Source organism: Fukomys damarensis, unplaced genomic scaffold (genome assembly GCF_012274545.1).
Source record: "Fukomys damarensis isolate Sample0158 unplaced genomic scaffold, DMR_v1.0_HiC HiC_scaffold_30, whole genome shotgun sequence".
Lineage (NCBI taxonomy): Eukaryota > Metazoa > Chordata > Mammalia > Rodentia > Bathyergidae > Fukomys > Fukomys damarensis.
In genome coordinates, this window is record NW_022900942.1 from 31,864,132 (window position 1) to 31,889,152 (window position 25,021).

General features: G+C 36.0%; 1 protein-coding gene and 1 pseudogene across 3 annotated transcripts in view; one reads left to right on the forward strand and one right to left on the reverse strand.

The window, feature by feature from the left end:
* Dcc (DCC netrin 1 receptor) overlaps nucleotides 1-25,021 on the reverse strand; it is a 1,126,179-nt gene that overhangs the window by 123,150 nt on the left and 978,008 nt on the right. For all 3 annotated transcript variants that reach the window (XM_033757479.1, XM_033757478.1, XM_033757477.1), the window contains exons 16-18: nucleotides 14,951-15,046; nucleotides 9,440-9,672; nucleotides 3,815-3,953 (exon numbers count right to left, since the gene is read on the reverse strand). In XM_033757479.1, the coding sequence (XP_033613370.1) occupies nucleotides 3,815-3,953; nucleotides 9,440-9,672; nucleotides 14,951-15,046 (468 nt within the window). The remainder of the gene's footprint in view (nucleotides 1-3,814; nucleotides 3,954-9,439; nucleotides 9,673-14,950; nucleotides 15,047-25,021) is intronic.
* LOC104851517 lies at nucleotides 2,525-3,504 on the forward strand (annotated as a pseudogene).

The window sequence follows — 25,021 nt, forward strand, 5'->3', positions numbered from 1 at the left end:
TTTGCTGATGATATGATACTCTACATTGAAGACCCAAAAAACTCTACCAAAAGACTTCTAGACTTAATTGATACTTTTAGCAGAGTAGCTGGACACAAGGTCAACAGTCAAAAATGAATAGCCTTCTTGTACTCAAATAACAGACTCATGGAAAGAGAAATTAGGGAAACAATTCCTTTCACAATAGCACCCAAAAAAATGAAGTATCTAGGAATAAATCTAGCAAATGAAGCAAAAGACCTCTACACTGAAAACTACAGCACTCTGAAAAAAGAGATCGAAGAGGATATAAGAAAATGGAAAGATATCCCCTGTTCCTGGGTAGGAAGAATCAACATAGTGAAAATGGCCATACTACCAAAACTCCTATACATATTCAATGTAATGCCAATTGAAATTCCAACACTATATTTCACAGAACTAGGAAAAAGAATCCAAAAATTCATTTGGAACCATAAGAGACCTAGAATAGCAAAAGCCATCCTAGGCAACAGACACATGGAAGCAGGTATAACAATTCTCAGTTTGAAACTATACTACAAAGCTACTGTGATAAAAATAGCACAGTACTGGCAAAGAAATAGACCTGAGGATCAGTAGAACAGATTGGAAGACACAAAAACAAATCCAGATGTACTCAGCTACCTCATCTTTGACAAAGGAGTTGATCATCCTCAGTGGAGGAAAGATAGCCTCTTTAATAAATGGTGTTGAAAAAACTGGACCTCAACTTACCAAAGATTAAAACTGGACCCTTATCTTTCACTGTGCACTAAACTAAAATCCAAGTGGATCACAGACTAAATATTAAAACATAAACACTAAACTTGCTGGAAGATAAGTTAGGCAGAACTCTGGAAGACATTGGTATAGGAAAAGATTTTATGAACAAATCCTTAGTAGCACGGGAACTAGCAGAAAGAATCAACAACTGGGATTTCATCTTATTAAAAAACTTCTGTGCTGCAAAAGAAACCATCAACAGAACTAAGAGACAACCTACAATGTGGGAAAAAATTTTACCAGATGCTCCTTGGACAAAGGACTATTTTCTAGAATATATAAAGAGCTCAAAGCTATCAGCACACCCAAATATAAAGACCCGATTCAAAGATGGGCATCTGAAATGAACAGACATTTCTCAGACAAAGAAGTAAAAGCAGCAAGTAAAAATATGAAAAAATGTTCTACATCACTGGTCATTTGAGAGATGCAGATGAAAACAACACTGAGATTTTACCTCTCCCCACAAAGAATGGCTGCTATCAAGAAAGCAACCAATAACAAATGTTGGCAGGGTTGTGGGGAGAAAGGAACCCTTCTCCATTGTTGGTGGGAGTGCAGACTGGTGCAAGCACTGTGGAAATCAGTATGGAGATACCTCAAAGAGCTGGGAATATAGGTTCCATTTGACCTAGGCATCCCTCTGTTGGGTATCTTTCCAAAAGAATTAAAAGAATCATACCAGAGTGATATATGCACACCATGTTTATAGTGGCACAGTTTGTAATAGCTAAAACTTTGAAACAGCCCATTTGCCCATCAGTTGGAGATTGGATAAAGAAGGTGTGGTTTCTCTATAAAATTAAATACTACTCAGCCATAAAGAATGATAAATTAGATTCATTCATAGGAAAATGGATAAATATTGAGGATATACTCCTAAGTGAAATAAATAAGTGACATGTGTAAATACAAATAGTTTGTCTGGTGTGAATAAACTGTAATAGTACATAAGATCCTAATGAGATAATTGACAATGTGAAATAGGAAGAAAAGGGCTAAATGTGTAGGGAAAGTGGGATGGGTAGGGGAAGTATAATAAGGGATAAATATGAGAAAATGAAAAAATAGAAATAAAGTGTTTGTAAATGGGGAGGGGAGAAGGGGTGAAGGGAGGGCAGGGACAAAGGGAAAAAATGAGAACCAAGACCACCTGTCATGTAAAGGTACATAATCCCAATAATAAATGTAACTGCACTGTATACCTAAAATGTACCAATACACTCAATAAAAGAAAAAAAAACTAAATTAGACCAACTAGAAAAAACTTCTTACAGAAGTATGCAGAATAACATAAATATACTCATAGTAGAAATCTAAAAGTTAAGGCAATAGTCTGATGTAAAAATTAGAACTATAATTGTAATTTGTGTGTGTGTGTGTGTGTGTGTGTGTGTGTGTGGTTATTTAGGATCAGTATCTATGAAACTACAGTTATAATGCAAGGTTTTATTTTGTATCTAATTTCTTTCAAGTTACTAAATACTTAGAGTTCAGCAAATACAAAAACAGAGTTGAACCTGTGGATTTCCGTTCTTTACTTAAATGTATTGAAAAGATTTATCTAGGGATCCCCAAATTAACACCTTTAAGAAGCGACACAGTGTGACCTATTTGTGGTCCAGGCTGGTGGCCAGAAGTTCTCAGGGTCCGGGGGTGTGAATGTGTGGAGGGAGTGAGGCCACAGCAGCCATCGCATGGCTGCAAAGTTGAGGCAGAAGTTTCTTGGGTTGCCTAAAGAATGTCACCTCACCTGACCATTAGTGTTAACCTCAGCGTTTTTGCGTGCATACTTCTTTTTATCCACAGCATAGATAGGAATGAGATTTTGAGTTATTTGTGCTTCCTGCTGCTTCCTGCAGAATCCCAAAGCTCTGTTTTTGCACTGAGGGCCTTCAATGTGGAACTGGCTCAGGTAACAGGATCAGTTTCTGAGGAGACAATTGGACTGATGCGAATGCAGTTTTGGAGGAAAACTGTGGAAGATAAATACTGTGATAACCCACCGCATCAGCCTGTGGCCACTGAACTACGGAAAGCTGTCAGGAGACATCATTTGACTAAAAGATGGCTTATGAAAATCATTGATGAACGAGAAAAAAGATTTGTATGACAAAGCATATCATAATATCCAAGAACTTAAAAATTATCCTGAAAACACACAGTGCTGTCTTCTGTATTTAGCACTAGAAATATTGGGTATAAAGGATCTCCACACAGATCATGCTACCAGTCACATAGGAAAGGCACAGGGCATTGTCACTAGTTTGAGGGCAGCACCCTATCACAGCAGCAGAAGAAACTATTCCTTCCCATGGATATTTGTATGCTGCACAGTGACTCACGAGAGGACTTTTGAAGGAAGAACCAAGATAAAATGTGAGAGATGTGATATATGACATTGCCAGCCAGGCACACTTGCACTTAAAGCATGCTAGGTCCTTCCACAAAAGTGTCCCCATGAAAGCATTTCCTGCCTTTCTTCAGACAAGGTTGGTGAGCACAGTTGTCACTGCACTGACTCTGAAGCCAGACTATAGTGGGTTGAGTCTGCTTTGCCTCTTACTTGCCATAGGACCCTCAGTTTACCCACAGGTTTCCCTAGAGGATTATTTAAAGAAAATTCAATGAGTGGATTTTGATATATTCCACCCATCTTTACAGTAGAAGAATATATTACTTCCTTTATCTTTATATGTTCAGTCATGGAGGAAAAGATAATAAAATCACTGCCTGGTACCAAAAAAAAAAAAAAAAAAAAAAAAAAAACACAAAAATGAAAAAAAAAAAAAAAAAAAAAAAAAGGAAACCACATATTAATCTTGCATCCACATGATTTAATTTATTGGAGACTCATTTTTTCGTTTTCTAGAGTAACAAGAAAGCTATTAACTATAAAACTGATGTGAACTATAAATCATAAAGTATTTCATATATGTTAAGTGTAATGGAGAAACCACAGTTCTCATATATTTCAACCTTCATGAAATGTCAAAAGTAGACACTTTGAGGTGAGCCCTTTGTTACATACCTGCTTCATATGTGGTGGCATGTGCAGTCATGCTCCATGTGCTGGACCTTCTGTTTTTGGTTACCATGACTGAGAACTCATACATCGTGTTTGGCTTGAGGCCTGTTGCTGTGTAGCTGAGAGAAGTTGTGTCTTCTGACTATACAAGTAGGAAATAAGTAAAGAGAGGAAAAAAATGAACTCTGTTAATTTGCTAAGTCAAGACATGTAAAAAGAATATCAAGTAAAGCCAGCAAAAACCAAGTCTATTTCAAAATAACAGAGGAGCTAGGACAAGGATTGGCAGTGTGTCTTTTCTGTCAACAGCTTATATGGGCTGATTATACATCTAAGTCATGACTGATAAACCAGGTATTATGTTGTTTTGAAAGGCATAGCTGCTGATACACTTTCTTAACTGAGGCAATAAGCACAGCACAGGACAAACAATACTGCCTCTGTCAACTCCATCTTTGGAAGGTTTCTGTTCTGACTTGGTTTTAAATTTATTTAAAACAAAAATTTAGGTTAATATTATATATTTCACATAGATCCTTATTATTGTCCAGTGGTAACTAAGATAATTTATTAGCATTTATTGCTTACATGTTTTAGGAAAATATTTTAAAGTAAAAATTTTTAGTGCTTCTAGTATCTATTTAGCTCTTAAGAAAATAGAATAAAAGAGATTTTGTGTCATGTGCTTTTCTTTTTGTCTACTTCACATTAAAGAAACATGTAAGTATGGTAACTGGAGTAACTGATGAGGAAAGGAAGACCAAATTGGATAAATACTGAAGGATTACATTGTCATGCAAAGTAGTGCTAGCATTACTTAAACCTTCTCAATCCATCATTTGCCTTTTAAACAAGAAGTTATTTTAATAGCACATAAATTAATTATATCCTTATTGCTTTTAAAGAATCAAAATGATAATGAAGAGAAAAACCAGATTAGTTTCTTAAATTAAAGCATGTTTTACAGACGACCAGTCAAATTCAAAACTAATTTTTACTTCTTATAAGATGTACTTGTGCTTGATATTTAGATCTTGGTCTTTTTTCCAAACTTATTTACTTTTATATCTATATATATTGCATTTGTTGTATATCTATGCCTACAGAGTCAAAGAAAGCTCTTTCTTCTCTTAGACAGATGCCCCCCGCCATTGTACTATGGTAAATCATTTTTTTTCATTCCCCATGTGAATCTCTTAGGCTATAGCTATGAAAATCCTACACTGTGTTACAATACTAAATAAATATTTAATTGCACTAATAACATCTTAACGATGTGGCTATCCATTCTATTAAAATGATGACCTCAGAAACATTTATCAGAAGCTCTCCTTAAAAATAGCTATAAAATGTGTCCTAAAGAAATACAAATATATTTTATATGATCACAAAGATGGAATCAAATAAAACCCAAACTAGGCAGCTAGTATGTGACATCCTGACACATAATTTCCAGTACTGCCTTGCTTCATGATCATTTCTAATACCTCTGAATTCTACACATGGAAACAGGAGTGAGAAATGGGGAAATAGAAATATTTTTCATAGGAGGGCAGAATCTTATCTCAATACAACCAGTCTCTTTGTGATCCACTGGGATTCTGGGTGCCATGAGCACTATAAACTTTATGGTCTAGAATAACAGATCGACATTTACAAATACGATTCACTTATTCATTTTCTCTGGAAACTTGTAGAAGGCTACTGGTTATTTTAAATCATTAAGCCTGGGAATATTTTTGAAATTTATGGTCAGTTATGTTTGATAACAGGGTATTTAGGCAGTGCCTCTCTGAGCCTCGGCCCCTGTTGGGGCAAGAGAGGACGGACGGCCGAAGCGCTGACCCTGAGTCCCGGAAGGCTGGTTCTCACCGGGGCACAGGTGTCCCGAAGGTGAGGTGCTGGAGCCAAGTCCCTTGGCCTACAAACAACCCCCTAATTCCTTCTTTGTTCCTGTTCCCAGTTTATACCCCCTTCTGGTCGTAAACAGATGATGTTTTATCTTGATGTTATGGTCTTAGTTTGAACAGTGTGTTTCTGCTTGTAGATTCTTGTGACTACTGTTTATCTTACTCATGCCTCCTGTGACTGAAGTTAATCTTCCAACCACTGTGATCATGCTTGTGTGTGTGGCCTTGAAACTACTATATAAGACCCTGTGTTAAAATAAACTTTGCCACTGGCCATCAACTTTTGGTCATTCATTGTGTCCACGGTCATACCCCTGAGTCCCCTCTTCTAGAAGGAGACCTTAACAAGCTCCCTCATCTATGTAATGAAATAATCATAGAATTGATCTCATAGCATTACTTAAAGTGTGGCATGAATTAAAAGATAATGCCTGGCTCAGAGTAGGTCTTAATGGTAGCTACAATATTTCATGCAATGTCTCACATTATATATACTTTTGGATATATGTTAAATTCCTTTTTGAGTTGTATCTTGAGGAATGAGATTGAGTCACGCAGAACTGTTTTCTGCAATATTCATGCTATACCTCACAAGCCTAGTCAACTGTCAATGGATCCATTTTGAATGGAAACTTGTGTAAAACTGGATGTGATTAAACACTGGATAGAAAATCCCTCCTCCCCCTTCCCCCCTCTTCTTCTTCTTCTTCTTCTTAGGAAAGCCAAAGCAGGGCTTTGGAAAATCAAACCATATGTGTCAGGATTATGGATGATTTGGGCATACACAATCTACAAGGGTATTTTTGTGGGGAGGGCTTTATATGGTCCCATCAGATTACTGTAGCTTTACTTCGATGGGTTAGTTACACCCTTTCCTATGTCTTCCTCAAGGAACATGCACACATATATAAACACTTTTCACTATGAAAAATGTTATTCTTTTTATTGTAAGTATGAGTATGTATATCATATAGATTAAAATGAGACTAAATTAACTGATATAACAAGATATAGTGAAGTCAACTCTTGAGCCCAGATCATTGGATTTTATGTATTGTAAAAATTTTGTGCATGCCTTACCTATCTTAAAAAGTTAACATGGGAAAAGAGATTAAATAACAGAAAAGACAGTAGCTTGAAAAGTACAAACCAAAGAATCTGTTACCTTATTTATAAAATGTGTATTTTTTTGGTAGACCAGATATCTCCTTCGTTTGTCCTTCCCACTCCAACCTATCTGACTGTTTTCCTTTCTTCTAACCCTTCTCACCTCAGATGTGGATGAAGAATGGTGTGTGTGTGTGTGTGTGTGAAGGAGGGTGACATATTAGAAACTGAAAGCCATACGTAAACAATAGTTACATTTATCATTAGCCTTATTCAGGGAAGATGATGGGAAAAGAAACAGCTAAAAACTTTTTGGGTTGCCTCTCTTTTCACAGACATTCTTTGTGAGACACAATAATTCTGTGTCTGCTATACTAACTTATTCAACTGAAATCATTTGCCTCAAGAAATTTTGGAGCTCAAAACCTTTTGCAGAAAGCAATCATTGTCCTTTGGAACATTGCACATCTGGCAAAGAAGCTGTGGCCGTTCTGTGAAATGAATGTGTCCACAAAATACTAACAATTATGAATATAAAAATTTTTAAACGGAAAAAGTTGTCTTTTAAAAGTAAGCTGAAATGAGTAATCTATATATAAAGAGATATTTTTAATGCTCTCATATGTTTTCTTGGTTGACTTTTCTGATAATATTATCTTTATTTATGGATGTGCTGAGTCCTAAAATCTTACACTGTAAGGAGATGGATGGGGTACTTACAATGTATTTTATATCAGTGATAATATTTGGACTTGCCTGAAGAGATTTTCAAAGTCTACCAGAGAAGCATTACCAAAGAAAACTGTTTATTAAATGATTTCAACTAAAAATCGATTTATGATGAAATGTGCATTTTATGCCATTTAAAGGTTGAGAGGCCATAGAAGCAGATCCAGTATGATGACAGAAAGAGAGAGATGAACCTAAAGAATTATTAGTGGGATTTTGCTACCGTCTCTACGTTTAGAGTCAGAAATTCCCAAAGATGGAAACTTCGTCTTCCACCAATTCACCACAAGATTGAGGCTGGATTAAGGGAAGTGGTGGCTAAGTGAAAGGGACATTACACAAATGACATAAATTCTTTCTGAAAACTACTAGAGTATAGAGGAAAAAAACAGAAATAAAAGGGTTCCTGAAGGATACGGAGGGCCAGGATTGAGTTATTTGATTCCTTGGTTGCCTGTGACATAGATGTTCTTATTTTTTTTTTCAGCTTTAATTGAGTTTATTGCTACATTTTAGGGATACAGTACAGTTACATTCATTGTTGGGATCTTGTACCTCTACATGACAAGTCTTTTTTCCCCTTGTCCCTGCCCTCCCTTCACCCCCTCCTCCCCTCCCCATCTACAAATATTTTATTTCCATCTTTTCATTATCTCACATTTTTTCTTCTTATTTTTCAAGCTTTCTTCCCCCCAAAATATCTTCACTTTGGGAATCATTACAATCATAAATCTTATATATTTTTCCAGATATTAACTCACTTGACTAACTTAGGACTTCTTTCAAACATGTCTATGAAACTAGGGGCATATCTCATTTCAAAATTATCCATAATATATTAGGTAACAAAACTAAAATGTATTTTCAAAATAAACTACCTCTTGAACCAGAACCAGAATAGGTACATATACTTAGCAGGTGCTCTATAATCACTTGTGTATTGCCCATATATACTTCCACTGTGTCAGGTTTAAGAGGTCACGTGATGGTCTCCATCATTTCTGGTTTTTTTAGTTGCTGAGGTTGACTGGTAGAAATTTGGAAAAGGTAATGACAGTGCCTCAAATATATCCCTAAGAAGTACTAAGAGGGGTTTTGAGATGACTCAGTGATAAGTACAAGAACAGGGGCTCTTGTGATTTATGTTAGTTCTAGGGGATTTTCTTTACCACAAGAGGGTGTTTTCAAGACTAAATGTGGGAGTCAATAGTACAGTGGTGACAAACCTAACACATATTATTTATTTTTCTTTTATGACAAAAGATGTTAATGTATGAGTTTTTTTTTTTTCTAAACTAAAACATCAGTATTCGAGTTTAATCGCAGGGTTGGCACTTTGCAAGAGATAAGTAAGTTTTGTGTTACTGTTTTGTTAATCGTCTCTAAAAGGTCTACCACCACTGATGCAGACTGCTTTCTTTAGATGGTACAAAAATATCTTCATGGTATCTACTCTTAAGTCACAGTCACTGTAATATGGGTCTCTTTGATATTAATGAGGATACCTTGGGTGTCAATGTACATTCCAAACGAAAAGAAAAATATCAAAATCTATCCAGAAAATATTATTGGAGATCTGCTATTTTCAAAAAAAGAAAATGACATTACCCCATGTAAAAACAAATTACTGACAGAAACCTAATATCCAATGGAGTTCAAACAGCATTTTGTAACTCAATGTATTTCTACTTCATCCTAAATTTGTTTCTTAAAAACTAATTACCCCGTACTAATCTTAAATACTGATTACTGAAAAGCTTTGTTTCTCATGTAAAATTTCTTTAGCAAACTGACTCATAATAGTCCAGAAAGTACTTCAAACTACACATCAGAAAAAAATCACAGTTCATTTTAGATTTCATGCAATCAATTACAACGTTACCTTGTACTTGGCACTGGCAGAAAAGCTGGTCCTCCACCGGACGGTGTATAACCTTACTTCGGATGATTTTTGGTTCTTAGGAACAGAGTTATCTGCCCAGCTGACCCTCACAGCCTCATGGGTAAGAGCCACAGCTTGCACACCTACTGGTGGGAGCATGGGGGTGGAGATATCTGGGACGGAGGTGGGGAAATCATCAAGCAAAGGGTAATAGTCAACTGGGTCAGTGGGATCTGGGTTGAAAACCCATAAAATGAAACAAACACATAAGTACATAAATAAAAGCATTAAAAATAAATATCAGTGGTAACACATCACAATGAGTTAAATGCATGGCAATAATGATGAGAGGGAACATGAGAAGAACAGAAAAAAATGCAATTAATTTAATGAGAAAACATCAGCAACAGTCTTCCTATGTCACAAAATAATGATATTTCTATACTTATTGCCTAATTTTTTATCAATTTGGCTATCACCTCTGGTTATATATTACAAAAGTCCATATTTGTTGGAATATTCTACTTTGCTTCTTAAAAGTTACAGTACAACATTTACCAATTTTATGACTATATAGACAACTTAAAACAGCAAGATAAAATGATGCTTCTGGCTTATATTTTCCTGCAAAGGAAATCAACTCTTGTTGAATATATGGCTTTTTTTCCTTCTCATTCTCTAGCCTGATGACGAAGTTTCTCCAATATTTTCATTATTGTTTAGCTCATGTCTACATAAATGTTGTTTAGGTACAAACAGTAAAGAACAAAGCACCTGACATCCAAACAAACCCGTGTATAGTTGTAAGTGACCAAGTTTATGAGTTCATGAGGTCAATTGATATTTGGTCATCAGGGTTCAGATTGCAAAAGGTTTGCCAGGTTGTACCACTTTAGAAGTGGTGTATGTTACCCACCAGCTCAGAGTAATTATATCTGTTCTCAGTGTATCATTTGATACTCTTGGATCTAAAGTTCTGAGCTCAGTGGAACCTTTTACTTATTGAATGGGAAGACAAAATTAACTACCTACAGATTGACAAGATTTGCAGTAAGGTATAGACATGCTTTGATCCATAACATGACCAGATGATGTGTGTGATTTTACAAAATTCTCTAACTAAAAAAACCCTTGAGCTTATCTTCACCCAGAGAGGTGCTGAGATTTTGCGGCAATGTTAATAGTCCAATACAAGCATTTAAAGTTTGCCTTAATATATTTACATTTGAAAAATTAATCTTTATATTATGTAATATGTATTTTCAGTACCAAAATAAAAAGCAGATGTGTAGCATATCTCTCAGGCTGGGTGTATGATGCCATTTGGGGAGATGAGAATTGTTAAAATGAAATGTTTGTGGTGATGTATACTGTTATTTTTTTCTTTCTAAACAACCTAATTCAAAGCTGAGCACCTGCTGGCTCCTTCTGATGATTACTACACTTTGCCCACTGCATTTCAAATTCCTATCCCTTATTTATCACTCTGTTTTTCTGAGTAATTATTTACTGGGCTACTGGTCTGCGGAGCAAAGTATAAAAGTGAAAACCAAAATAGAATGAGAAGGGGAGAGAGGAGAGGGAGAGAGAGAGGGAGAGAGGCAGAGAGAGAGAGAGAGAGAGAGAGAGAGAGAGAGAGAGAGAGAGAGAATATGGAGAGAGATTTAAATTTTAACCACAGTCCAGTCTTTCTGTATTCCTTTGATATCCCTTTTTATTAAGGACTCCTTTGAACCCAAATGGATTTATAAAATGATGAAATGATGAAGGAGGAACACAAGACACTGCAGTCTCCACAGGCTCCAAATCATACATCAGGTTTGTGTAGCAGTAAAGAGTACTTTTGTCAAACTAAAGCAGGTACTGCCTCTCTTTGTGTTCATTGTTCTACACATGTGTGGGGAGACTATTTTAATTTATAAACTTATTTTTTATTTACATATATCATGAAAGTGCCCTATTTATTGTTTCTTTGCTTAATCTAGTTTTGTTGGTAAACATATATTAACTTTCTATTTCCTATGTAAGACTTTGAAATGTAGTGATTTTCCTTCAAGAAATATGTCAATTCTGTTTTTTTTTTTCTAATTTTAGAATAGTATACTACTTATGACTATTGTCACTGGGTTTCTTACAGTCAGTTTCAGAATGCTTCACTTAAATTTCCAATAATATTATCAGCTAATATTCATCAGTACTTTAAAAAATCCAGAAATTTCTATTTTGGCCAAGTGTTTCTCTGCTATTGTAGGGGGAAACTTTTTCAGTTGTGGCTTCCCTTTTTACTCACCACTTCCTGTAGAACTGGGCTATCTAGCACAAAAACCACTAGTTATATGTATGATTTAAGTTAATTAAAAATAAATAAAAGTTTAAAAATTCCTTATTCTGCACTAGTTTCATGTATACCATGGCTACAAAAGTCCTATGCCTCCCATCTGTATAAAGCAGCTCTCCAGCATTTCTAATAGAGCAGAACACCCTGGTGCACAGCAAGCATGATCATGAACACATATGATACATACTGCAGGGGTCTTGTACTCTCTGATCAGAAAATGAATAATTAATTAAAACATTCTTTTGTCACTAACCTACTCAGGTTTTATTTTTCTTTCTACTTGCTACTTTGTGTTTTGCTGTTTTCCAGTGGCAACATCCAAACGAATGAATACATAAATGTATAGTCTTAAACCTTTTAAGAAAAAAACTTAGTTCCTATTAGATATTTTAATAAAAGACCATGAATTTTCTGAGATCATGTTTATCTTCAAAATGAACTTTAAAGATCATAACAGTTTTATACTTGGATTATATTTCATTTGAACATTTGAACATTGATAAAACAGGTGAGGATAAAGTCAAACAACACACTTCACTGTTTCTCCAATATTTATGTGCCTTTTTCTTTTCTCTATGTTTAACCATCTTGGTCTTGGAAAAACAGGAAATAAGAGGCTCACACTAAGAATGAAACCCAGACCGTCCTTCTGGTAGGCAGAACTTTCAGAAGCTCAAATAATGACTGCGAGATTCCCAGTCTGAGACAAGGCTCCAGAGCCTACCAATTCTAAGAGCATATGTGTGTAGAAAGCTCCAGAGTATGATGCTTTCTTTAGTGTGACGCTTTTATTGCTTTTGATATATTTTGTATTTACTTTATGCTGGCCTTCTTCCAAGACTGCTCATGGGAATACTTTGCAGAAGCTCAAAGGCAGAGAATGCCTTTTACATGGCACTCTGACATATTTATTGATAGAATTTCTCCCAAACCTTAACCTGTGATTTCATTTATTTGTCCTTTGTTCTCCATGATGTGTGGAAACATAATAAAATAATTCTTCCACTTCAGGAAAAAGTCTGTTCTTTTGTTTTGGAGAGGGGTTGCTCCAAATATTCCTTTAATGGTTTTTCTTCAATAAGAAAACTCCTCACCCAATTTCCAATATTAGTATGATCGCATTTCTCAGATCAATTATGGTAAGAGTCATATTATGAAAAAAAATTGTCTCATAGATCACTGGTGGTTTAGAAATCACTCTGGGAACACCGTATGTTGATAATTAAAAATGGCAAGAAATGTACAGGGAAAGAATTTGGTAATCACTCAAATGGTAATTTCTGGACAACTTATCAGTTAATTTGAATTTTATAATGTTATTCCTACCATTCTCTGTTGGAAAACTGAATTTAGCAGGTTACCACTATTGGTTTTCCTTGTGGGCTTTAACTTTGGTTAAAAAAAAGGAGAGCTTTGATAGTCAGGCCTCAGTAAAATTTCGTGTGGCCTAATCATGGCCAAAAGTCACCACACCAATGAACAGCTCCTCAGCATCTTCAACACAGGCAGGAAAAAGATGCCTTACTAAACAAAAAGTATGGTGAACACTGGGACAGTCAAAGTGACCTGCTATCTCTTGAAGATCCTTGCTTCCTGTAGAGCAAGGGATCTAGGGGAAGTGAAAACTCCGGAAACTCCCCCATCATTTTATCTTAGTTTCCACAAGAGGCTGCAAATCTTCACATCCTCCTTTCTGAAGACAACATGTTTGATAGTAAATATTCTTTAGGACAATGCTTCTAATTAGTCTTTCTGAGACACAAGAAGGCCTTCTGAGGGTACAATGAAGATACTATCATTTCTAAAATAAATAAATATATTGGAACATACCCCAGTTGTGCATCCCTCTTTGGGCACATCTCATTCAGGGAAACCAAAGACCAAAATTCAAAGAGAAACAAATAACTACTTTGACTTACAAGAAAATTGGGTTGAAATCAATATAGTGATGGTAAGTCCCAGCACATAGCAATTGCTATTTCATAAAACAACTGTACTTTTAAAGCACTTTTTAAATGGAACTTGTGGGTTTTGGAAAACAAAATACATGAAGTTTACATGAATGTGGGCAGTGGCAGAAACCACGGCATCTCACCATTTTCTATTTACGCCTACTCATTTGGACTTCATTTTTTATTAGTATGTATTTGTGACACATCATGAATACTTCACCATGGGGACTTGGTATGCACACATATCACAACTTAATCCTTTGGACTTACACTCCAGTAATTTTCCTACTCTCTGATGCTTGCTACTGAATCTGGTGCTTACTATCTCAGATGCTTTAATTTCACTAAGTTTAAAATAGCTGACAAGTTAAACGAGGCCCAAGGAGTATATATTTGGGGAGGGATGTGGGTTTAAAGTATTAACTAAGTGAAATGAAACTCATGCATTATATTTCCAGATTCCATACAAAGTCTGTCAGTTATTAGATAGTCAAGAGAATGTTCAGTTTCACGAGGAATACTAATTCTATTTCAGAGTAAGCCCTGCCTTGCTAACAAATAGCCTTCCTCCATAAATAGCTTGGGTCTCACCTTTTCACCCATCTTTTTTTAAGTTTCTTGAGCTCTTTTATTCTCTTGTGCTGCTTTTAAAGTCCAGCTTCCATGATGATTGTAAAAGTGACTTGGAAGCAGCCAATCCCTTGCATTCCAGACACCTGTGGCACTGCAGAGGTGACCTACAGGCTCAGAAATAAGTGACCCATGACTCAGCATAACCCAAATCAGCCCCCGGAAGAGAGCTCATCCTTGTCATCTTAGCTTGAAGGACCATGTACGAAGAAGCAAGGGCCCGTCGGGCATTTGGCAGTCTATAATCAGGGACTCTCTGCCTAAGTGGCATTGACTGGAGATGAGAACAGCTATTCCAGAATGAAGAATAACACCAGGACACCAAAGCCACGAAGCTACTGAGCTCCATATTCTTTAAGCCCATGTATGAAAGTGTAGACTGTCATCTCATTTAATTTTGAAAACCAAATAATTAAAAAGTATTGTGTTGACATGTCTGTATATGTATATCCATCAAAAGGCTCAGAAGATTAACTACACATTTATTTCCAAGATTCTTCATTTCTATATATTTTTGCTTCCATTTCTCTTTTTCACCATTACTCAAACACTAACTACCTAGTCACAAGAGGCTTAACGATTTTCGCTCACCTGTTATAGATCTGGTGGTAGCACTCTCATACAGAGGAACGCCTTCTCCTGCATTGTTAAAAGCTTTTAAGGAGATTACATAATGGGAACTTGATTCTGGAGAAAAACAGAAACAATTTGAACATGTTTTTATTTAGTGTACTGAAATACTCAGGGTAAACATTTTCCTGAAAACAAATTTAATATAATCTATTAAGTAAATTGTTGCTTGAAAATAAATGCACTGAATTCTGGGAAGCATGTGGCAGCAATGCCAATAGAATTTTGATCTTCCTGAGTACCCTTATAAAAAGCAACTGAATGACAAGATAGAAAACCAAAAGCATTTAGATATTCACCACAAAACTTAGTAAAATGCAAACCCCAAAATATAAGTGGATGTGCACAACCAGTGTACAGTTTTATTACTTGGGTGTTACCCACATCTGTGTAGGGAAAATCAAAGGCAAGCATCAAACTCGAAAGCAGGATAGTCCCAAAATAGCAGTCAGGTAATGCTGGAAAGATTAGCAGACCAGTTTGAGAATAGCAAAAAGTAAATGCTGAAAACTGAGCTACCGTGTCTCTTCTCCAGGTCAGTAGATGGACTACTGGGAATAGATAGAAAGACTTGAGCAGAACCAAAGTAACACAAATAAAAAGGTGAGACAGTCCAGAAAAAAGCAGAAAAGAGGCCGTGGAAATTCTGATCCAAGCTTTCATAGATTTTAGTATATGTCAGGAGTTGGCAAATTTATCTGTAAGTGACCCAGATAAGAAACGTTTTAATTCTGAAGATCATAGTGCCCGTATCACTGTTTATTCCTATTTGTTAGTTTGTGTACTGATCTTCAAAAATAGAAAAACTATTCTTGGTTCAGTGGGGAATACAGAAAAACAGGACCTGGGCTTGATTTCACTTGCTACATGCAGTTTGCTGAACCCAAGTTTAATGGAAAAGCTATTTGAATTTTTGGAACTGCAAGGAAACAATTCACATAAAAGGGAGCAACAAAAAGTATTGAGATAAAAATCCCATATGAAATTATCATAAGCGAAAATATTCATTGGTTGTGTGTATTCATCATGATTCTAACAGAAAAGTGCACACCCAAGAAAAACTGAAAGAAAACACATAGGAAAATGTATCAAATTAAAATTTGCAATATTAAAATAAAATAAATAAGGTAAGGAAAGATATTTAATATCTTTATATTATATAAACTAGAATTAGAAAAACTCAAAATGAAATGGCATAATTCCAGTTAAAGTTATATCTAAAAATGTTATACCTAGAGAAAATTTATAAAGAATAATGATGAACAAAGTAAACACAAGTAGAAAACAAACCCCCCCAAAACGCAAGAAGAATTAAATATTAAAGTTAGAGAATGAAGATCTAACACCTGCACAGTGGGAATCATTGGGGAAGAAAACCAAAAAGAAAGGGAGCAGAATAAATACACTAAAATTTTTCATTTTATTGACAATTATTATTTCATATGGTGAAAAACAATATATGGCATATAAGAAGAATTAGATCATCATCAGGCTTTTGGATCACAATACTTTATGTCAGAAGGAATCAGTATGATTATTTGGAGATATTCTGAATCACTTGGTGGTGAACCCATGGTACGCAATGTGGCAGTGGCCTTCTTGTATCATCAAAAGCTGTTTGCAATCACTGTTCTGGATAATAAAATGTAACTCCAAAATTTTTTAGACAACATCTTTAATTGTAAATACAGAGGGTTCAGTCAAACTTCTACTCTCTTGCTAGCAATTAGGGCTTCAGATCCTCCAGGTGACAAGAAGAAACACTGACCTAACAGACAGCTGATGAACAATAATTCTATAGAGCTAAGACTAAGTGGAAGGGAGGGGTAAAAAGGGGCTTTATTTTATAATGGCTGTGTGTTCTGATGCAATAGTAATAAAAGATTAAGAAAGAAAAGGAGAGTCTAATAAAACAAATGTTTTAATGATTATTACTGATATGGTAATAATTATTGTAGTTGTAAGACTAATGCAATATGGTATAAAACAAAGAAGTAAACATGAGAAATTCTGACCCTGTAATCTTTTCTGTTCTTGAGAATCAGATTTTGGTGTGGCTGAAAGGACACAGAGATTTAATAAAAGAGGTTAAATAAACTCTGAGGCTCTTAAAGTTTAAACTGAAAAGGTACTTTTATCTATGTTCTGGCTCTATTCACTGCAGAAGTCTAGAAACATTTACTCAATAGAAACAACTATTCCTATTGTGCAGACTATGATTTTAAAAACAAATATTTCTCAATATATAAGAAACAAAGCCTTCTTGCAGAACTGGTGAACTCAGAGCTTGAAGTAGGAAACATGCTGAAAGAGCCTGAAACATCCTGACATATCCATATCCAATGGATATTACTGACTGAGGATGAAGACAATATGTGCATACATACAGCTAAGAGTTGCAATGCATTAAGTCCATTGCATATGCATGAATGCAGGAGTTTATGAACATATTTTAAAGCACAATAACAGGTCACTTCTGAAGTTGACAGAGAATCAACTTGCTATCTTGAGAACTATTAAAAAAGCAAATATTTTTTCATGTCTTTCCTAAATAAACTTCATCAAGATATAAACAAACAACATAGGATGGGAAGCCCCTCTTTTTTTTTTCTTTTTCTTTTTATTGAGTTTATTGGTACAATCTAGGTATACAATACAGTTACATTCATTATTGGGATCCTGTACCTTTGCATGATAGGTCTTGATTCTCATTTTTTCCCCTTGTTCCTGCCCTCCCTTCACACCCTCCTCCCCTCCCCATTTACAAACACTTTATTTTCATTTTGTCAGTTTTTCATATTTTTTCCTCTCCCTTATTACCTGTCCCCCATCCTTTCCACTTTCCCTACACTTTTAGCCCTTTACTTCCAATTTCACATTATTAATTATCTTATTAGGATCTTGTGTACTATTATAGTTTTTCACATCAGAGAAATTATTTGGTATTTTAGTTAAAGAAATCTCTGTATGAACTTTCAAAATAGGGAATCCTAAAATAAAACTAAAGAGGAAAGTAAAAGAGAAAAGGCAATGATGTAAGATTAAAATAATCCTTAATTCTGAAGATGAAAATGGTCCCTGAACATATTTAAATTGCTTCTTGCTCTTGTAGTCTTATCTTATTCTTTCTTTTCATTATTTAGAGAATATTACTTTCTGTGATCAAATGCAAGTAGATATGACCTTACATGTTTAATACAGTGTGTTACCCCTGTACAAAGGGGAAAAAATAAAATAAAATAAATTAACATTTCTAGATCAATATGGCTATCAATTTCTGTACAATGCCAACTCAACACAGTAAATTGGGATAACTTTTTCCAAAGTTGACAGAACTGTCAAAGTTTCCAAAAATTCAAATTATATATGTGTGTGTGTGTGTGTGTGTGTGTGTGTATACATACATATTTATATTTATATAAAAAGACCAATAATAGCAGTATGTTATGCATCAATAGCAGCAACAGCTTCTCCAGGTTCTGCAGTCATCTGAACAAAATTATAGACATTCAGCACATTCCATTAAAAAAACAAAAACAAAAAAACAAAGAAAAGAATAATATCCAGAAAATAGCAAAGTTCTGTTGCTGTTGTGGTATTTGGAATCATTTTTTTTTTAAGCATCTTAATCATCATCTGGAAAGAGAACATTCTAGAGTAATATCATTAAAAATAGCTCTGATAAAGCACGGTCACTACTATGTATCATAAAGCAGGTACAAGATATTTTAAATTCACAGAGGTATGATACAATACTTTCCTACATCAGTAATACTAGAATCAGTTTTGGTTTGAAATTTGCTTTGTCTGCAAATAAGACTGCTACTCCTGCTTTTTTCTGGTCTCCTGTCACATGGAGAATTGTTTTCCATCCTTTCACTTTCAATCTATGGGCTTCTTTTTGCACTAGGTGTGTTTCTTGTATACAACATATTGTTGGATTTTGCTTCTTCTTCCATTTTGCCAGTCTATTTCTCTTGATTGGTGAGTTGAGGCCATTGATATTGATGGTTATAACTGATATGTACTGATTTATTATTGTCATGTTATTGGCCTTTTGTTGACTCTTTTTACCTTTTCACCTTCTTTTAGTTTCTTGCCTTGCCTATTTGATTTGCTCTGTTGGACCTCATGGTGGTGTTGCCTTCATTGTCTTTTTCTAGGATCTTGTTTAGAATTGCTTGTAGTTCTGGTTTGGTATTCATGTAGTTTCTCAGGTGTTCTTTGTCTTGGAAGTGTCTTATTTCCCCATCCATTTTGAAAAAGAGTTTTGCAGGCTACATCACTCTAGGTTGGAGGTTGTTCTCTTTGAGTACTTGAAATATCTCATTCCAGGCTCTCCTTGCCCTAAGAGTTTGTGTTGAAAAGTCTGTTGTGATTCTGATGGGCTTTCCTTTGCATGTGATTTGTTTCTTTTCTCTTACTGCTTGTAGTGTTTTGTTCTTCTGTTGAGTTTCTAGGATCTTGATTATTATATGTCTAGGTATAGATTTTTTTTTTGATTGTGGCTAGTTGGGCTCCTATATGCCTCACTTATCTGAATGTCAAATTCTTCCCCTCTGTTTGGGAAGTTTTCTGTCATTAATTCGGCAAACAGTTTTTTAAAGTCATTTGTATTTTCTCCTGCTACTTCATGTATTCCTATCAGTCTTATGTTATTCTTTGCATCATCTAGGAGTTGTTGGATCGATTTCTCTTGATCCCCTACTGTTTATAAGATATCTCTCTTTCCATGGTCACTGATTGCAATCTTATCTTCTATATCTGAAAGTCTGTCTTCACATTCTCTTATTCTGTTGCATACATTTTCAATGGAGTGTTTAATCTGGATATATGTTTGAATCTATTTTATGGATTCCATTTCTTTCCTATGTTGGGCATTTATTTTTTCCATTTCTTTCTTATGCTGGGCCTTCATGGCTTCTATCGTGGTCCTGAGCTCATCTATTTTTTTGTCAGTTTCTTTTCTAGTCTCGAATCACGACTTTCATTTTGCTAACCATCTCTATGGTTATCTGGGAAATTATTTCTGTTTTGAATTTTTCTAGAGCCTAATTGATCTCTTTTGTTACTTCCTGTGCTTTGAGCTCAGGGTATCCTGGTGGTTCACTATTGGCCTTTTCATCCTCATTTGCCCTACTGTTTGCCATTGGTGAACTGGAAGTCTGTCTTTGTGTCTTGCTTAAGTGTTTTCTCATTTTTATTTTTATTGTCGGGCTGTCCTTGGTTTAATCTCTCGGTTATCACCCACATCTTCCTGATATAGTTGCACCCTAGCTTCTGGGTCTCTAACGACCCATAGACATTCTCATCTTCATAACATCAGAGAAAACAGCTCATCAAATCAACGGCAATGCTTTACCCCGACTGATACAATCAGCAACACATTAAGATCAAGCACAACTTGGACACTGACCACCTGTGGTAGTCACTGGTCTATCACCCTTAAATCATTTGAATTAAATTGAAATCAAGAAGCAGTCCAGAACATGTCTGCAGTGAACAAACTCTTTTATATTTACCGTTTAATGGCTCAGACAGAGCTAGGACGCAAGACCCCTTATCTCATTTAGCTGATGGCTAAACCCCATGATGCAGACTGACCTAAGGCTGCAAGGCCTAGATTGAGTTCCCCAACCTTGTGAACGGTTGAACTCCACACCGTTCTACTACAGGTTTCCCACACCCTTTCTTTAAAGATATTCAACTCTTTTATATTTACCGTTTAATGGCTCAGACAGAGCTAGGACGCAAGACCCCTTATCTCATTTAGCTGATGGCTAAACCCCATGATGCAGACTGACCTAAGGCTGCAAGGCCTAGATTGAGTTCCCCAACCTTGTGAACGGTTGAACTCCACACCGTTCTACTACAGGTTTCCCACACCCTTTCTTTAAAGATATTCAAAGTTGGGAACTCGGAACTCAGAAAATTGAAATCAAGAAGCAGTCCAGAACATGTCTGCAGTGAACAAACTCTTTTATATTTACCGTTTAATGGCTCAGACAGAGCTAGGACGCAAGACCCCTTATCTCATTTAGCTGATGGCTAAACCCCATGATGCAGACTGACCTAAGGCTGCAAGGCCTAGATTGAGTTCCCCAACCTTGTGAACGGTTGAACTCCACACCGTTCTACTACAGGTTTCCCACACCCTTTCTTTAAAGATATTCAAAGTTGGGAACTCAGAAAAATATGACAACCTTTATGACAACCTCTGCCTCTTCAGAGTGGGTCCAAAGACTGGCACAATCAGGAGATCCGAAAGTGCACATGGGGGTGGGGTGGGAGTTATGGGGGTTCAGGGGTGCCTACGCAGCTACCTTCCTGGTGCTGGAGCGATGGCAGCTAGGGGCAAGAGAAGGCGTGGCTCTCCTTCCTGCGGTGGATTGGGGCCCAGGCTTGGAAGGCGCTCTTTAGAATATTATCATACAAACAAAGTCAAATGATACAATACTGCGATTTTGCAGCCCCAGTGATGGAATGGATGTAAACAGTTTGCATTAGTAACTGCCAAGATAACACAGTGACATCTAGACAGTAGGTATTTCTTGATGAAAGAATGTAGTGTTTCCTAGAGTCTTGACAAAGGTTTCAACTTATTTATCACAGTAACAAAGCTTTAAAAGTTAGTGTATTTGGCTCTAAATAGTGATCTCTTTAAATTGAGTAGATAGATTTTCTTTATGAAACTTATATATGACCTAAATACTAGAGTTAAAAATATTGCCATTCTAAACCACAATGACACCAAAACCACACATATAGCAAGCAGAATAGAACAAGATTGCATCTAAAATACTCAAAGAACTGAATTGGTTATCCTCCACAAAGAATATTCCCTTTTTAAAATATTTATGTTGTCCAGCTTTCCTATTAATAGAGCAATAAACCACCAAATGTAAAATGTCCATTGAGATGCAAGACTATTTATAAAGAGATAGACCTCTATTATCATGTTACTAACTTAATTCTGGCTACTGAAAACAATGAGAGTACATAAAATTAAGCAATAAAATATCTGGTAGAGCTTGCAGATGCTATAGGAGTTTAAGGTCCTAAAATTTAGTGAGGGATTAGGTCATGACATAAGACTTCTCAGATGATACGCACTTTGAACTAGTACTTGTGGAGAAAGGCAGGACTTAAAACAGAAAGATAAACACTGAGGCTATACTCTTAAGTGAAATAAATAGGACACACGTGTGAATACTGAGTAGTTTCTATGGTATGAAAAACTAAAAGTGTAAATAAGGATCAAAATGTATAATTGTTAATGTGCAATAGGAAGAAAAGGTCTAAAGGAGTAGGGGAAGTGGGAGGAGAAGGGGAAAGGAAAGAAGGGGAAAGAAAAAAACATAAGAAAAGAAAAAATGGAAACAAAGTCTTTGTAAATAAGGACGTATGCAGGGGGTGAAGGGAGGGCCGGGGAAAGGGGGAAAAATAAGAAACAGATACATCATGTAAAGGTACAAGAGCCCAGTGATGAGCGTGACTGTGTTGTATACCTCACGTGCCAATAAACTTAATTGGAAAAAAATAGAAAGATAATAGAAGGTAGAAATATTTAAATGAAAGAAATTGAAACTGGTGAAAACCCATGTAGATAGGCCAGCAGCAGGCACCTCTTCCAAGTCAAACGTGCTTTCTAGTTTTCACAGTAGAGACTAAGTCTGATTTTAAACATATGATTCAGCTACACAAAGAGAATATAAACATTTTATATTAGATTTGAATCTAATGAAATATGAAGTTGTTTTTTGTGGTTCAAATTCCATTCGGTTCAACCTAATACATTTATATATTTTCAATTGCCTAGGTATTTCTCAAAGGACCAAGAATGAGATCAGGAATTCCAAAATTGAATGCTAGAGTTATTTGTTTTTTAGTTTAGTATAGTTTGTAATGAGGAAGAGGGAGAGAGAGAAGGGGTGATTTGGCTATAGTGTTTAGATGACAGCAGGGCAGAAAGACTCCTGTGAGTTACATGATTTATCTAGAAAGTGAAGCCACTGTTCAGATATATTATTAGTATAAAGACATACTCCACGTTGTCAGATTTTCTGGAACTCTAGATTTTCATGTGAAATTAACACATTTTTATGTATTATCTGAGAATTTAAATGAGTCAAATAAACTTGCAAAACAAAATATATCCCTTGACTAACTCCAGGCGTGCTATGATTTGGCTGTTGAGTGTCCCACAAAGGTTTGTACATAAAGGCTCAGTCCCCAGAGGGACAGTGCCTGCAAGAGATGAGGCCCAATGTGACTTCCTTAGGTGAGTATGTCCTCGAAGGGGTCCTGGAACCCTGGGGTGCCCCCCCCCAGGTCCAAGGTATGACCACTTACTTTCATCTACATAGCCTACAACCGTTACCATCCACACTGTAGTGACAGAGACATCAGTGGCTGTTGAGCTTACGTTATGCTGTTTGGGCTCTTTGTTACTTGGGGAATTTCAATGCTATTATGTGAAGCCAATACAATACACAGGCCTGTGGCCACGGGTCTATAGCCTCAGAGAGGTTCTGACGCACACAACCGCACACAAATGCATACATGTGTGGAAAAATAGACATCGACCCTTTCTCAGTCAAGATGTTAACCATCATATCAACATCAACAAATGTGGTACTTTATGCCTCTTGGTAAGAAGAGTGGACATAAAACAATAAAACAGGTGCTCACTTATGCAATGAAATTGGGTAAGACTTAGATTCATATCTCCAATTTAGATGATAATTGAGAATGAAGAATGTCATATTCAATCAAGTGGTAACCAGATAGCTCAGTAGCAGTGGAAGTTTACAGAACTGTCCATGAGACACTTGATTTATGTCTTGATCTTTGTTCTCACTTCCTAGCTCCCAAGTTCATACCTTCTTGAACAACACGCGTGCTAAGGCTTCCACAGTATTATTGCATTATTGCGTGTCAGTCTTTCGAAGTGTATAGTTTTCTTTTTTAAAAAATAAAAAGAAACAATCTTAACTGAGTCATTCTCACTGTACTGGTTTGAATTTGCACTTCAATCTGCACAACAATAATGTGATGTCATCAAGGTGCTGCATGTGTCCTGAACAGTAGCCATCATTTCTTTATCCACCTCCAACAAATGTGAGGTAAGGGCTACTACAATATAGAGTCTCACTAATACTGACACTCATCAAAACTCTAGTCCTCTGAATAAGGTCAGTTCTTTCATTGAATGTTTGGTCATGGCGTAGAGTATGCTAGCAGAAAAGCTTGTCATCTTATCACTTCCTAACTGTTGAGCCGATGAATTATACCAGGCATTTCCACAGATCCTATCTGTGCACACCCGGGGAGATCATCCTTAAATTCAAATAAGAGGTGCTAACAATGACGGCTTAGCCTTGAGAAAGGTAATTGAGTAGAAAGAGCATAAGAATATTGCCCAGATCTAGAAGGGGTCTTGGAAACGTCTTACTTGGGTATTTTGCAGTTGTTGATTAGTAATTTGAGTCTCAGGAGAGGTCACTGACTTTATAAAAAACAGAGTTACTGCAATAGAAAGTGAATCTACACCACTTGTAAAAGCCTTACCAAAGTTTTTGTTTTGTTTTGTTTTGTTTTGTTATTCTCTTCACACTTTTTAGACATCTTAAGGGCTAACTCTGGCCTCTGCATTGTGCTTTTGTAAACCTGTAGTTTGAATTCACTCAGGAAACAATAGGATTTTCTTTTTCATGTTCCATTAATCTTGATCCTTCGCTGAATCAGCCTGAACAACAATAAAAATGTTACTCATTTTATTGGCTAACTAGTGGACAGTGGACTACATTGCTTCAATCTCTTTTTACGTAGGGATAGAGGCATCTTCTTTCAACGTCTTTTGATGGGGAAGACACTTTAAGAGTGAATTGGGAGCAAAGGAGGAGGGTTCTCTTCACTTACATAAGAAGGCTGTAATTTACAATAGCACCACTAGAGGGCAATGTGGAACTATTTTCTTGCACATGCTCAGAGCTCTTAAACTTTAAAACAAGTAAATCACAAGAGTCGTCT